Source organism: Psammomys obesus, unplaced genomic scaffold, assembly GCF_907164565.1.
Source record: "Psammomys obesus unplaced genomic scaffold, mPsaObe1.curated_primary_1811, whole genome shotgun sequence".
In the NCBI taxonomy this organism is placed as follows: Eukaryota; Metazoa; Chordata; class Mammalia; order Rodentia; family Muridae; genus Psammomys; species Psammomys obesus.
The window spans coordinates 5,006,665-5,023,578 of record NW_026585643.1 but is presented as its reverse complement, the minus strand read 5'-3'; the positions used below and the strand labels follow the sequence as shown (position 1 = coordinate 5,023,578).

Sequence of the window (16,914 nt, the reverse complement as noted above, 5' to 3'; positions counted from 1 at the left end):
TCTGTTATTACTGAAAAATGAGCAAATACTCACAACCATCATTTCTATGTAATAAAATGTATGGAGGCTCAGGACACAGCATATGGAACTGTGGGATGGAAATGTTAGGGATTTTCCACACATATTCCTTTATTCAATGCTTCGGTTTTAAAGATCTACTTGAAGGCTCATTATCACCCAGGTTTAATTTACTGTTTTATGGATGAGCTAAAAATAATACTGTATGGTTTTTCCCTTTTCTATGTAAAACATCTTCAGAACAGTCGCTTTCTCAGGTAAACTCTATTTGGTTCCATTATATATGTAAATGTACTGGTGAGATGGTTCAGCACTAGCCACCATACCTGCTGGCCGGCGTTCAACTCCAGGAGCCTACACAGCAGAACTGAGTTCTAAATGTTGCCCTCTTCCCTCCACAAGAATGCCATGGTACATCAAGTCCCCTTTGTTCAAAATTAACATTAAAGACTTTACAAATATCTCTATGGTTCTCCTCCTGCACGGGGTGGTGGTGGTGGGGGTGGTGGTGGTGCTGTCTCCCCCCAGCCCACAAAGTCACAAGATGAAGTGCAAGGCTGGAATGGCAGGCAATCGCTGTACAGAGATCACACACCCTGGGAACCACTTCAGGGAGCTAGTTCAACTTTAATTCAGAGCACAAAGGCTATATACCCCTTGGGGAGTGGGTGGGAGTCTCCAAGGATAGGTGTACATAATTGGTTGAAACTAGGCACTTCAAGGATGCTTGAATTACATTAAATAGCATATTCTTAGCCTATGAACAGAAATATAGTACCTAATATTATACAGGCGCAGGGAGGAGAGAGCCAGCAAAAGGCCATATATCAAATGTAGTTAGGGGCATCAGCGTCTAGAGACACTCTCTAGGTGAAGTCAGGCAGAGAGCAGGAGGCCCTGCAGAGACGGCGTCTTGCTTCCTGCACCACAAAGTGGAGTTCAGAATGGCTACCCAGACTGGGACAGATCGTCAAACAGCAGGATCCTTCCAGCATATCCCAGTACATTATTGGTTGTTGATCCAATCTCCACTTTCCCCTAATAACCAATATGTCTCACAAGGATAGTGGCTGCTACTTTTCATTTTTAAGTTTTCTCAACTCAAATGCATTTTCCACTCTGATGGTTCAAGTGTACTCTGTTTAACAGAAGTAAGATCTTTGGATTGGTGACGTAGTTGAGAAGTAATACAATCAGTGTTATCTTACTTTTATTCTAACATTGTTAATTTTTAAGATTGTGATACAGTGTATATAACAAAATTTATTACCTCAACCGTTTTAAAATATATTGTTTAGTTGCATCAAATATAGACAAAAGTTATTACTCATCCAAAAATCTCTTCATCTTGCAAAAGGAAAATTTCACATCTCTCTCCTCTCCCAGCTCCTGGTAGCCACTTTCTTTCTATCCTTAGGACCTAAACTACATACTACATGTCTTTTTGTGGCTGACTTTGTTTTTTCTCTCTCTCACCAAAGTCCACAAATTAATCCATGTTGCACCAAAGCAACAAGTTCCATTTTCAAACTGTGTAGTACTATATTCCAAAGGGAAAAACAACCACAGCTTTAAGACATGCCCGCTTACGAGACTGTTTATTTGTATGTCATTCAAAACATTACATGACTGCATCCTAAATACTCGAGTATCAAATATTGTTCTAGTATGTTAAAGAATACAGTCTGGGCTATTTTTAAAAATGTGACTTCTCTGGCTTCCATTATTACAACAGAAGAAAAACATTAATTCCAAGAATAGTGTTTAGTTCTCTATGATTAGAAACAAAACCAAGTAGAAAAATAAAATGATTGCATTAACAAAAATACTCAAAACACTTTTTAAAGGACTGGTCTTTCACTACCATACACACACACACACACACACACACACACACACACACACACACACACACACACACACTCACACTCCCTCCCTCCCTCTATTCAGTAAGATTAAAGTGTGTCTTCAGTTGTAACTGGAACTCAGCTTTTTGTTTAGATGAACTATCTATGGATATGGATTTGAAGCTGTAATTTGTGCTTTTCTCTGGAGAGGTTTTTCAAGTAAGAGCAACAGTAAACATACTGAAGTTACTGCTTTGAGACCCTAAGTCTACAGGACTGTGGCTATGCAGACGGCCTATTACAGCAGATCAAATTAATGTCCACTCTTTACCCCAGCCAGGAAAACTCTCACTTCCAGTGTCCAGTGAGCCAGTTCTCATTTCCCAGTGTCCCAGGTAACACTTGTCACATGATCAAGAAGCCGGGGCTTTGACTGCTAGGTTTGTATTCTGTCTGTCAACGACTCCTATCACTGGAGCCTCACTCACCACTCTGCCCTGATACAAAGTCTTAAAAAAATGAACTCTTCACAAAACTGTGACTTGGAAACCCTATCTCAAGGCTAAAGTACACCAAAAAGTATTCCTAACACAATTAAAGAAAGAAAAACACTGAAACTGGAAAGGTGGCTCCAATTATGTTTTGATGGAATTTGGTCCAGATCCCACCCACCCCCAACAAAAGAGAACACTCTATGGGGTCCTGTAAGAAGGATGGTTTTAACCACATCATGTCAGAAAGGAGCAGATGTGCAGAGTGTGTTCTGAGTGACTACAGGGACAGGTGGAAGGTAGTGTGCCGTGCTGTCTCGAATGCAGCCCTACTGGAACACTGCTGGGTCATCAGTGGAGACTAATTTCTCAACCACTCTCCTTTCTCACACAAGGCTCCTTTTGTCTCCAGCTTCTCACAGGTACTTCTAGCTGTTTCTCTTTAGGAACCTAAGTCTTCTATGTTTTATTATTTGTCTTTATTATGGTCATGTCTGTAGTGCTGGGACATGTGTAGCAGTCAGAGGACACCTTATTAAGTGTGCTCTCTCTTACCACCATGTGGGTCCTGGGGACTGAGCTTAACTCACCAGGCTTAGGATAAGAGCCTTTACCTGCTGAGCCATCTTTCCAGCCCTAGGCACCTTCATCTTCAGAGCATCAGAGCAAATCTAATAGTTCCTGCCTGTTTAAGTGGGTTTGATGAGTATTCAGGAATATTCCTTAGGAGCCTCCCACAGTGCTCGTGTCCCCACAGGAAGGTGGTGACAGAATAGCACTCAGGGACCACTGGGCAGGGCCTGTCCTTCACAGGCAGTGTGGAAAGGTTTGTGGCCAAAGGCTCCAGGATATTTACCAACCTCCTTAATCCAAGTTCACAAGTTCTATATCAAAATTAAAAGAGCCAAAACAACTAAATTTTCATCCCTCCCCATAGTTCAGCCAAATGTTAGAAAATCACATTTAAAATATACATCTCCAGAAACAAGAGTTGTGAAAAACAGGCTCATGAGAAGCAAATGTCCTTCATATATTCCTACAGAGCACTGCCTCTGGTGTGGGGTTGCTTTTACCTGCAGAGTCACATCCCCCACAGTGCCCCGTGCACTCACACCTAGCCCAGCAGCTTGGCTTCAGTTCTTAAAAGCTCCGCATTTACTGGCTTTAGCAATGAACTCCTTTAGCAGGGGGCCATCCATTTGCCAGAACGCCGCAGTCTGGGTAACTTCTGTCAAATGATTGATGCAAAACTTAAAGCAGAATTCTTCTAAATCCTGGACACACACAACAAAAACAAGAACAGGAAGAGGCCTTTGTTTATTAACTGTGAACTATATCCCTACAAATCCCTCCCAAATCTCACCCTTCCCAGAAGAGATATTTGAGACCAGATACCTCAAACCAGGTAGGCAAGATGGCCACATTTTTTACGAGAAAACCAGCTCGCAGAGCAAACACAAGGCTTCCCTAACTCAAGTGTGACACGTGTGACACGGCCCATAGCTGCCTCATACCGCAAGGATCTTGAGACAATGTGCAAAGCCCAATGTCACTTTAGTCCATACATGTTTTGTTGCATATAAGAAGCCAGAAAAGAATGATGATGTAGATTAAAGAATAGAAGGCAGCTGGAAACAGATGAAAATCTGTGGCTTATCTGAAATAATATTTAAAAAAAAATCCTCCAAACATGACTTTCAAGGTGTCTTAATAATAATGACTTCCTTTTTAAAGCCCCAAATAATCTGCATCTTGAAGCATGCTTTTAATAAGCTCCTGGTCAACCCTAGACAGATCAGAGTTCTCAACTACCAGCATTAAGCAGTGAAACATCATACAGAAATGGTGCCCTTTACCACATCTATTCACCCTGACAGCCCTAGTAACATCTTGTAAGTCAGAAGCACAAACATAAACATAGAACTTAAATTGGTATGTAGAGAGTACTCCAATGTAGTAAAGCAAACAACAGTAAATAAAAGCTTTTCCTTTTTTCCTTTGTGGTAGACTGGCCAGGTGGCAAGTTATAAGGCACTCTACAACCTTTAAGCTGAAGGGTCTTGACTCCCTGTTTCTAGTTGAGGTGTGAATTCTACAGCGCAGAGAAGACCCAATGCAAGCAGAGCACGGAACCAGAGTTCCCTTTTCTGTACTGAAGCAGACTCGTATGAATACCTCTGTGTCCTTAATGTAGGATTCTCTGTCCCAGAATGAAAAAAAAAAAAAAAAACATCCTAGTTTAAGAAAAGTCACACAAATGAATAACCACTAAAAGAGAAACTAAGTTGCCTCAGCCAGCCAATGAAAAGTTTTATTTTCCATACAATTAATTAAAGTATATTTTCAATATTAGCACAATCCTGATCCAGGGTTGTTTTTTTTTTTTTTGGGGGGGGGAGCTTTTTAAAAATTGCATAGTTTAAAAGTAACAGTAAAGACAAGAGTGCTGGAATCCTTATGGAAGAACAAGGAGATAGAAAGACCTGGAGGGGACAGGAACTGCACAGGAGAACAACAGAGCCAAAATACCTAGTCCCAAGGCATCCTGCAGGGACTGATATTCCAAGCAAGGACCGTGCATGGACAGGACCTAGACCCCCTGTTCAAAGGAAGCCCACTGGCTGTTCAGTTTCCAAGAGGATTCCCTAGTAAGGGCTACAGGGATTGTCTCTGATATGAACTCAGTGGTTGGCTCTTTGATCACACACCCCTGGGGGGGCGGGGGCGGGGTGCAGCCTTGCAGGGCCAAAGAGGAAGATGATGCAGCCAGCCTTGATGAGACCTGATAGGCTAGGGTCAGATAGAAGGGGAGGAGGTCCTCCCCTATCAGGGACTAGGGAAAAGGCATAAGGAAGAAGAGGGAGGGTTGATGGGACTGGGAAGAGACAAGGGAGGGGGCTGCAGCGGGGATACAAAGCGAAGAAATAGTAATAAACAAGTATATAAGTTAAAAAAAAATAAAAAGGACAAGGTCTCGGTATGTAACCCAGGCTGACTCTAATAAAACTCAAAATTCTGCCTCATCCTCCTCAATTTAGGGGAATTATAGTATACCACACCTAACTAGATCCATGCTTTTTTGTTTGTTGTTTGTTTTTTGAGACAGTGTTTCTCTATGTAACTCCGGCTGCCAGGAACCTAGCTCTGTAGACCAGGCTGGCCTCAAATTCACAGAAAGCTGCTTGTCTCTCCCTTTCAGGGAGTGCTGGGATTAAAGGCACATGCCACCACTGCTCAGCTGCTCTTTTATTTCTATTTTAATTACTCTGTTTGGGGTCTGCAAGTGAGTCAGAGAACAATGTCTAGGAGTTGCTTCCCTCTTTCTACCACGTGAGTCCCAAGGATGGAATGCAGGTTGTCAGGCTTGGCTCCTCAGCCCATTGAGCCATCTCATCAACCCTGGATGCATGAATTAGTTTGTTTGTGATGTCATAAGGCCAACCTCACCTTCTAAGACCTTCTAAGTATGTACAGGGCATGTTCATTTGCAAGAAATGACAAGAAAACACAATCTGTGTACAGAGAGAGGCCAGCCATCACAGAGCTGCTAACCTTCAAATATAAAAAATTCCAAACAGGACCATTTTACCAGTAGGTTAAAAAAAAGTTCACAATAACATCAAAGTAGATGAAGGATGATTTCATCAGCAGATGAAAAAAGTTCAAACATAATAGAGCTAAGGAATCTTAAGCTTCAAAAACAGGAAGGAGGAGAAGGTATAAAATTGAGAAGTCTTTATAGGAGAAACTAAAATTTACAAATCTGTGGAGAAATTTACAAAGTTGATCTGGGGCAAATCTAGTGTCAGATTTATTGTAATTAGCAGGGAGGAAAAATGTTAAAGGCTATTTTTAAAAACGCATTTGTATTTGTGTACAAGCATGGAGTTCACAGGACAGCTTGTGGGAGTTGGTTTCCTTTACATGTATGGGTTCCAACTGAGCAGGAGCCCGTCAGGCTTGATGGCAGGCAACTCTACCCCTCACTGAGCTATCTCACACAGGTTCTCGTTCCAAATCTTCTATGTTGAAATTTTTCTAATCATTATGTAATTTGAAAACAACATTGTTTTCCCTTTCTACCAATTTCCTTTTTCTTTGGCCCTGAACTGCCTTTGCTACCCAGCCTAAAAATTTTCTTAAAATACTGGGCTCTACCATTCTGGGTCAATATGCTAAAACAGCATTCCCTAGTTTTCTAATCCAGTCCACAACTTCCACAGTGCTGGGAGTTTAGTGCTACTCCCTTCTTCAGAAGATCACTCAGCCAGGGAACCAAGCTTTTCAGTGTTAACTCTCACTAGTGAGACATAGTCCAGATGGCAAAGATCACCAACCAAGCTTGGTCAAATCCAAAAACTCTATAGTTCACCTTAGTGTACCAAGTACAAAATATTCCCTACCATTATGATCTCCACTGTTGTTTTTCAGAATATGTTTAAATGTGTTATGTAGGAAAAAACAAGGGTGCTTTCTCTTGCTACCCGAAGAATCTTGAGGCTCACTGGCCAAGGAAAACTTAATTTAGCCCTCTCCAATACAACAAAACAATAAAAATGCTGACCATTTAGCTCTGGTATTAAGCTTTCCAACGTTCACATGCAAAACAGGCTCCTGAAATTCCTGAGTCCCCTCAAGAGTTCCCCCTGCTATGCTGAGGCAGAGCTCTAGTTCCTCCCTGCTGTGTGCTGGAGAACAGTGAAGAGCTCTGTAAAATGTACCAAGTCTGATGGTATGCATTCTCAAGACATTCCCCATAGCCTTGCTTTGGAAGGTATAGCTACTAAGCTGTGCTTCTTCAGTTCATTAACTTCAGAGGGCAGGAGCATGGATGGGTCAGTTGCTGCTCCAGAGCAGGCATTAACTGAGCAGCAGCCCACCTTTACCTTTCTGACAACAGCCATGTCCCAACAGTATCTGCTACCCCGAAGCTGGGCTTCCAAAATTAGTTCTTGTAGTTAATTACCAATTCAGTTACTTCCGATCAACTAATAACATGGGTTTGAGTTGAACACTCAATACTATGTTCACTTAAAACATTCTAAGGTATTAAGGAAATAAAATATAAACATATACTCATTGATAATAGAGCTCAGTATCAAAACCTAAGAAGTTATAATGATTCTACTCTATTTCCACATTAAATGTGTCATATTTGTGGAATTTAAGGTTTGTTATTTTGAATACTTTTACAAAAGTGTTCCTTTTTACTGAAGTGCTTCCAACATATTTGTTCATTGAATTCAATATGTACTTTTGGTGTTTCAAACATATCCAATTACTCAGTGTAGCCTGTGCTTTTGAGTACTGGCTTGTCCACATGGTGACAAGCTCCAGGTGATCACGTTCATTTGCAGACTCCCTATAGGAACAGTTCTTAATGCATTTGTACTTAAGTGACATGGGCTGCTGCCAGGCACAGCGGCACTGAGTTCTTCCTGAAAGCTTGTTTTTCTTTTTTTTTTAGACAGGGTCTTGCTGTGTAGCCCTAGCTAGACTGCAACTCACTAAGCGGGCTGCCTCAAGTTCCCTGAGACCCTCCTCCGTCTCTGTGCCCTAACTACTCCAATTAAAGATGTGTGCCCAGACCCTTCCTGTAAACTTTTAAAGGTAGATTTTAGGTGAAAAGTGGGGAACAAATTTCCAGTAACAGGATCTAAGCTGCTGGTTTATTCAGGTTGTTCTGTAAATCAACAGGATTGAGCACAGAACATGGAACAGTGTGGAGAGGTACGAGAAGTCTAGAGTTGACCCCCAAATGGAGAGAAAAGACATCAACCCAACTTAAATTTATACTGCTGTGTGGAAATGAAGCCTTTCTCACAGACAGGCTCATGGTGGTGCAGGAAGTAGAGGAAACAAACCTCCCTTTCCAAGAGATACAAGTCACTCTAGCCATCTTTCCATTTGTTGTCAGACTCCCAAGTCAGCTACACTTGACCGTGTGAATATTTATTACCACAAAAGAACTTCAAACAGACACAGGATACAGTTTGAAAATAAAAGACATCATGGTCAGCTCAATCCCTAGTGTGACAGGAAGTCTGTCCTCTGTTACACCCTAAGAGCCACAATATGCACTTTTTGTACATTCCAGTTATCAGAGACTCAGCCTTGTCAAAGACAGGCTCCTGGTACACATGGCAAAGCCAGCCATTTTGAACCTTTTATTTTTCACGATTCTGTAAAACTAACCAGGTCGGCTATGAGTTCATTAGCTATGTCTACTGCAGCATCTCTGCCTTGGTTCAGCATTTGTGCTGGGCGCTGCAGCACACAGTGAGTCGGGCAGCTTCTGCTCATAAGGAGTCTACAACCTGGGGCTCTGCCTAACTTGAGGAAAGTTCAATGGCATACATACTCGTGAACGCCACTCAAGGAATCCAAAAATCTTAGAGTCCCAGATTTGGAACCCAACTAAATATAAAACAATCACAGTGGGGACTGAGATGGCTCAGTGGGTAGGGACACTTGCTGTATAAGCCTAACAACTGTCTGTAATCCTTGGAGTCTCTTTAAAGGTGGAAGAAGAGAAATGACTCCCTAGAGATGTCCTCTCGTCTCCAGACATGTATACACGCACATGCAAGCATGCACGAACACATACAGGCATGAATGCACACACACTAAATTAAAAAAAGTGGTAGTACACAGTAAATTCTTCACAGAGGAATGATTGAGCTACATGACTGTGATAGAATCCCAGACCCACAGATGGAAAGCCCGCGGCACCCTGGGCTTCTGACAGGGTGGACTCAGCAAAGTGGGTCTGAAGATAGACACACTGATCCCCGAAGACTGGAAGTAAAGCATGCTGCCTGTCAGCCCAGCAGCGCCCAGCACTTTATACTCCCACTATGCAGTCTTCAGCCAATTAGTTAAAAGCAGAAGCAGAAAAACACTGATCCTGAACTTTGAACAGAGATGTAAAGAAACAGAGCAGATTTCATCAGAGGCTCGTCACTGAGTCACTAAAGGAGGTGAAGGTAGCCATGCTCCTTGTGTCACAGGAGAGAGGAAGTGGGCTGACAGTGAGGGAGCTGGGACACTTCTGTGTTACCTCTGCGTCATATCTGACTGCAGCAGAGAACAAGGAAAAAGCGTTCTCCACAGTAATTCCTCGCTTGATGATGTGCTGACAAAGCCTCTTCAGTCTGTTTTCACAGTACGACGTCGCCAAGTCCAGAAGGCCTAAAAGGCAGGAAAGATCTGAGCAGCTCAAAGTCTGTACACTAACTGATAACAGCTTCACTATTCTGAATCTGAGTAAATCTCACACCTAAAAACTATACCTGTCCAATATTTACTTTATATAATTTTTTCCATAGTAAAAAAGTAAAAAAAAATTATCTTCCTTATTTTGTTTCTAAAAGGCTAAATGCATTAGAAACTTATGCTTTCGTACTAAAAATAAATTTATAAACTATGCCCATAATTTTAAACATAGTACCATCTTAGAGGTGTTTACTTGAAGTGATATTTTTAAGTATATATAAGTCAATATACCTGTAAACTACTATTAGTTACTGCTCTAAGAACAAGAGAGAGGCATGGCACACAGCTTGGCCGGTGCGAAGGCACTACCTATGGCATCCTGAGGTGGCAGATCCACGGTGTCTGTGTAGAGGTACTGGAGAAAAGCACGGTACACCGGGTAAGAAAACTGGTCTATCTCGATCACCTCCTTCATGTCCTCATTCCAATAGGACTGAAACATGGACCGAAAGTGCTCACACCTACAACAAAAACCAAAACAACTTAATGCAAGGGCTGAGATAAGATAAACAGATATTAGAGGGACCTTTTACTTCCTGTGCTGCCACAAACGGTGATCACTACACAACAGCACCAAAAGTATTTGCTATGCATGGACTTTTATGATCACTGCAGATAAAAATCAGGTTTATCTTGATACCACCATTGAACAGTATCAATTAGCTAGACAGCCCGGAAGCATCCAGTAGGCCAATAACTCTGCCTCCAGCAGTCCTCCGTTCTAAGCATGTGTTTGGAACATTTGCTTTTGGTTTTACATACACAGAAATGCATTTTAAACAACACAGTGGGGGCTGGGATGTAGCCTAGTGGCAGAGTGAGATAAGGTACAGCGATACATAATATCTATTCAGAGTTCTAAAAATCATGGTTTCAGGGTAATTACTCTTGAGATACTAAACAATATTTCTAAGCAAGGCATAATGAATAGGTTAGAATAGCTATATAATAAAGATACACACACACTGAGTTGACAAGAGTCATAGGCAAAACATGTCTAATTGTTTTTCATCTGCTTCTGTGGTTCATACAGTTATTGTTCCAAGTAATTAATGACATATGGCTTTGCAGTTGTCTTAAAATTTATTATTCTGCTGCTTCTACCCACAAAATGCTGGGATGCTCCAATTTCTGCAGTGCAAAGGATCTAGGGCCTCTTGCAAGGTGGGTGAACGCTCTACCAATTGAGCTGCACTTCCATCCACAAACAAGATTTTTAACCGAATACCCATGAAGACATAAACGGTCAGTTCAATGGTTTGAGTTCTATGTGTTTTCTCTGAGGTGGCAATCTAAGTAAACAATCATTTAACCATTACTAATTAATGTTCAGTCCCTGCACATTTATTCAGGAATGCCTGCCACTTGTTCTAGTTAAACAACTTTGCTTTAGTTGGCAACTCTTCTTTAGTTTGCATTCCTAATTACAAGAGTTTTCTGTTTGGAGAAAAAGTAATCGTTAATAGAAGAGGAATACTGACATTTATTGATATTTAAATGTAAAAAGTATCTACAAAAGCTGTTTATCATTTATTAATTGATTTATTCTTACTGTTGTGGAATCAAACCCAGGCATCATGCTAGATAAGTGCTGTACTACCAAGCTATCTCCCTAGCCCAGTACCTAGGGGTACTTGCCTAGTGTGCACAAGTACTGGCTATAATTTCTAGTATTACAGAAAACCAAATAAGAGGAAAAAAAAACAACATAAATACTTATACTCTCCCACTCCCTAAAATTTGCTTGAACACAAGTCAAAATACTCTTAGATAACAAGTGGATTTGATAACTATCTGCCAAAAATTGACGTCATACTTCTGTGTACTGCCATAGCTATTTCTTCTTAGTGACTATTTTGTATTGTAGCAAACAAGCAGAAACAGAAAAAAATGTTGCTCTAAACTTATGCAAAAATACCTGATTTTCAAAACAGCTTTATGGACATGAATATATTTCCCATCAATTCGAAACTTCAGATCAGCAGTTTCTGGACTATCAAATTCTTTCTTCAGTGACTGTGCAACTGTTAAAAAGTCTTCGTGCTCTGAAGGCAACAGACACAGTTAACACAAAGCTCAGGCATAAATGACTTCAGAAAGATAATTATGGTATATAATTCCACTCTATTTCTGGTCAAGAAAGCTTATGTCTAAGCTGACAAATCAACTTCACAGCATTAACGTAATTCATCTATAAACTAACAACAAAAAACAAAATGAATATCAGGAAAAGTCAGATAACAGTCTTCATGTGTAATTAAACATGAAAATATGCACGGAAAATAAACCTCACAGGTAGTCTGCAGTTGTATGAGATACGACAGACCTCTCATGATCTGAGCAGTTTCTCTTCTGGGACAAACTGCTTACCAACTTCCCTTGACCAAAACAATGAGAACATTTTGGCTCTGATTTGGGTAGTTAGTTTCAGGGTTGGATGTTCAAAACAAGGTTAAAAAAAAAAAAAAAAAAAAACAAAAAAAACCCCAGAACATCTTACCATGCAAAGCAGTTCTTAAGCAGAGAAACTTTTTAGCTATATGTAATCTAAACATTGTGTTTAGACCTGAAAGTTAATGGTAAAGCAATCTAGAAACAGCCAGCTTTCCCTGTAAGGACTGCATGAGCTGCTGTGATGAGTGTACCTAAGGAGCATGGTGTTACTGTGAAGGAAGTCAAAGATCCAGTACAAATCCATCCGAACTTTGTATGTATGGAGGAACAAAAATAACAAATGACATTTAAAAAGGTCTACCCAAAGGCTGGGTACTGAGCCAAAGCAGATGCCTCTCCACTGCCCTGGGCTGAGAAGAAAGATTGCATAGCTGGCTTTGAAAAAGTAGGGACTTATATTGAGGACCAGTCTCCATTCATCCCTTAGACTAGAGCACACAGAAAAAAGAAAGGGAATGACTAAGGTGGTCATTGTCCCAGGATATGAAGGGTGGCTAAGCACTTACACAAAACAAAGGTTTTTATGGGCGCCTCAGTATGTCAACATAGAACGGAAACGAACTTTTCCCTTTGTCTATGATGACTAGTACAACCCTTCTGACTTCTAGTGGCTGGAAGCAAAGAAGCCATTCATGAGATAAGGTCAGTGGCTAGTTTTGCCCCCTCCAAACAGTATTAAATACTGTTCTGAAAAAGACATTTAAGATACAAGAACCTGGGGAGGCCTTTCATAATTAGGACAGCTGGAGGAGTAATGGAAATCTCAAGCTATGTTGTACTGACCTATTTGGCTCTGTGTGCTTAACATAAACATGATTACAATAAAATGGTTCCACTCACTGAAACAAATGTTTTGTTCTTTTGTCATTGTATTTATTGCAAATATACATCAAATTATACTGAGCTGGTAAAATAAATTTTTTTAAAAAAGCTCATTTTTCCTTAAGTTCAGTAGCATCTTAATTCTTCCTAAACATCCTCTTTTCTTCACAAAAAAAGGGATGAAGGTGGGGGGGGGCTGGTCAGTGAGGTGGGGCTGTCTTTTGAAGTAATAAAGACACTTGGAGCTTAATATGGTGCAAAGTGGGTGCAAAGCATTATGACAGAACTAAATGCCACTAGACTACATTGGTTAATTTGTTATTAAATATGAACCCAACTAAAATAGAAGTACTTAGGGAGGAAAAAATAATCCCATGGAAGTGTTTCATGACTTATGACTAAATCTGATTATTATTCAGGAAAAGCATTAACACTAGCATACAAAAAACACCCTAGAACTCAAACAGCTCACAAAAGCCCGATATGTAGGAATGGGATCTGGTTACCCTGGGTGGAGGCAGGCATAGGTGACTTACCCACAGACAGGAGGCGCCATGAGACAGCAGGGGTGCCAAAGCAGGCAAACACGTCGTCAGTGCAGGAAAAGTGGGTGAGGTGAGGGAGGATCACCGACTGGCCCCGGCACTGGCCCCACATGTACACATGCCCGCCCTGGGTCTTCGCAGCAGATGTGTGAGTGGAGTGACACGCCGCAATCTCTACGACCCTGAACAATTTAAAGAAAAATTCATTTACCTCCTTGTTCATTAGTGTCCAGCACACCCCACAAAATAACTGAGAAGTTCACATTTGAACAGCTCATATATTAGTCAAAGGGCAGTGATATAAGCAACAAATCCTGCCTAAAGAACCATGTCAGGAAAAAAACATATGTCAGCCCTCAACACATACCTCCCCTCTCTGTCTCTCTCTGAGGGCCTCACTTCTCACCTAAGTTCATCTTGAAGAAGGAATAGATAAATAATAATACCGTTGAGGCAAACTTGGGAAGAGACCAGAAATTAACATCAGCGAGGATGGTGGACAATGACATAATGTCTTCACTGTTCTGGGATTATTAACAGCAAATGAACAAAAAATACTGGGGCTGAAGAGATGGCTCAGAGCTTAAGAACACTTTTTGTTTGGGTTACAACAACAACATGTTGGTTCACAACCATCTGCAATTCCAGTTCTTGAAGATCCAGAACACTCTTCGAATTCCACAGATAACAGACACACACACGTGGGGCATACACATACATACAGCAAAAACTCTCATACATATACATTAAAATTTTAAAAATAATCTTTCAAAAACTTATTTGGTGTGTGAGGGTGAGGATGGAGTGCACATGTGTGTCGAGGGCAGAAGACAACCTCAGGTGTCAGTTCCAGATGCTGTGAAGCTTTTCATTGAGAGAGGGTCTCTCCCTGGCACACAGGGCAGGCTGAGCCCCAGGCGCCGAACTGTCTCCACCTTCTCAGTGCTGGGGTTACACGTACACAGCACCACTGGCTTTTTAAGATCAAGCTCAGGTACTTACAAGCACTGTCTCTCTCCTTTCCACCACACCCCTCATATCTTCAACACAGCATTTCCTTACAGAGACATCCCCTTACTCATCTCTACCCAGGGTTTAGCACCTTCATTAGATTTCCAAACCAAAACACCAAGCCAGGCCTTCGTCATTTCTCACAGTGCTCCTATGGCAGGGTCCCAAACAAACTCACTGTGTCAAAACCTCAGTTTGATTAACAGATATTAAGTATCTATCCCAGTAGCCTTTCAAAGATGCCTTACTTCCTACCCATCACAGGTGGGTGCCTCAGGAGACAGGGCAAGGTCACACATGTTCATTCTGATTCACAAACAATTTTGATCAAAACAAGAATGTTATAATCAAGAGTCACAAGCCAAATACCAAAGCCCTGCCACGGCCCCAAGGCCACACACACAGTCTCCAAAACATGGTGTGGCCTATTTACCTTTCTTTTTCCACCATGATTTGTGCTGGGCTTAGCAGGTTATTTTTACTTCCATTTCCAAGCTGCCCATATGTGTTAGCTCCCCAGGCATACAGCAAGCCCTCATCAGTTAATGCTAATGTATGTGCATAGCCGCAGACAATCTGAAAGTAAACACAAATGGTTACCACACTAGAAGACAGGCAGGACAGGGCAACCAACTGCTTAGAGCACAGCCTGGCCCTGCAGAATGCCAGGTCAGCTGCACCTGTGCACTGGCGTTTGCTGGAATAGTCAGAATCATCAGGGAAGCCCACCCTTTGACCACTAGACTTCATCAACTTCTTTACCTTGTGAAGAAGAGCATGGCCAATACCATGGGCTTCCCTTTCCTCACAGGAAAACAGGAAGGCTTAAACATTAAATGTGAAAGGGAAAGGCACGAAGAGTTGCCAGAACTGAATGACAAAAGAATTAACCTCTAGTACATCTGCCATCAGAGCAGGGAAGGTGGGTGGGGCTGGCAAGAAAATGCAATGTGTACCTGGTTCACACACACACTGTGCAGAGCTGCCACTCTCACTGGGGTCAACTGGTTGCCATTGTTTCCCAAGCCCAGCTGTCCATTGCCGTTGTAGCCCCAGCCATACACCTGAGTGGAGAGAAGAGAGGACAAGCTATAGAAACTGCCAATGGGAAGATAAGTTCTGTCCCACACAAATCAGATACCCCAAAATCTGTACTGTATACTATGTGATCCTACAAACAGAACTCAGAAGTTCTGAAGGTGAAGATGACTGAAGTTACAATCTATTCCCATTTGTAACTTCACAAATGAGGAAGATGAGGGTCATTAATGACTAGAAGGACCAACCACATGTCCTACACAGTAAAAGGCACTAAGAAGGAGTCTTTAGCCAAGTTTCAACACAGGCAAAGATTGTGTGCACACTCGGTGAGCAGGCAGTAAGAGCCACAAATAGAGATCATCAAGCACTGTGGGAACAGTGAGAAGAACATTTCTTTCTGAGAAGAAATGTTAGGGAAGGCTTTAGAAGGGGGAACGCTGAGCAGCATTAGATGATGGCATTCTGGGCAGAAGGCACACAGAATGCCATAGGCAGAGACAGAAGATAAGTAGGTAGAAAAGTGGTAGAAGAAAAGATGAGTCAGATTATAAAATGGTTAAAAATAAACAAAAAATGAAGCCAGGCATTCATACATGCCTTAATAACAGGTCTAAGGATTTTGAGGCAGGAGACTACCATAAATTCAAGACCAGCCTGGGCTAACATATCAAGCACCAGACCATTAAGGACTACACAGCAAGACACCATCTCAAAAAGAGAGGCAAACAAACAAACAAAAAACAAAAGAAAGGGAATACATCTAAGAATTTTAAAATAGAGATTAAATTTTCATTTTTAAAAGATCACAGAGAGAAGGGTAAATGGGTGACAGGCAGAAGAACAATTTTGTAGGTAATTTCATGTCCCATCAGTAAACACGTGAGCCCTTATAAGGCTCTGAGCTAAAAAGTGACAGGAAACCAAGAGAGGGAGTGGGTGAGAAAGGAGCTGGACAGAGGAAGCACAGAATTGGGTGGTCCCTCCGAGTTTCAAGTGGCATGCACCATCTGCTGAAGTAGCAGCTGGCACAAGCTAGTCAGGAGGGTTGATGGCTTGGAACAGCCAGTAAGGGCCATTGTAATAAAGTCTAACAGCGCAGATTTTAAAAGGTTAAGCCTACAACTCTGGTGGCACCAAGCCCCACATCAATGCAGGCAAATGCACAGTGGAGCTTTCAGGATAAAACAGAAAGGGACAGAGGGTGAGAGGTGTCTTCATCAATAAAGAGCAACAATCAATAAATGGGACCTCATGAAACTGAAAAGCTTCTGTAAAGCAAAAGACACTGTTGTCAGAACAAAATGACAGCCTATAGACTGGGAAAGGATTTTCACCAACCCTATATCTGACAGAGGGCTGATATCCAGAATATATAAAGAACTAAACAAGTTAAAAAGCAATAAATCAAGC

At 41.5% G+C, this 16,914-nt stretch overlaps 1 protein-coding gene across 1 annotated transcript in view; it reads right to left on the bottom strand.

Moving 5' to 3' along the window:
* Positions 1–625: 625 nt before the first annotated feature.
* Rcbtb1 (RCC1 and BTB domain containing protein 1) overlaps positions 626–16,914 on the bottom strand; it is a 36,473-nt gene continuing 20,184 nt past the window's right edge. Inside the window, exons 7-13 of the mRNA XM_055617152.1 lie at positions 15,420–15,527; positions 14,897–15,039; positions 13,444–13,634; positions 11,550–11,676; positions 9,941–10,092; positions 9,417–9,547; positions 626–3,630 (exon numbers count right to left, since the gene is read on the bottom strand). Coding sequence (XP_055473127.1) covers positions 3,490–3,630; positions 9,417–9,547; positions 9,941–10,092; positions 11,550–11,676; positions 13,444–13,634; positions 14,897–15,039; positions 15,420–15,527 — 993 coding nt within the window. The 3' untranslated portion in view covers positions 626–3,489. The remainder of the gene's footprint in view (positions 3,631–9,416; positions 9,548–9,940; positions 10,093–11,549; positions 11,677–13,443; positions 13,635–14,896; positions 15,040–15,419; positions 15,528–16,914) is intronic.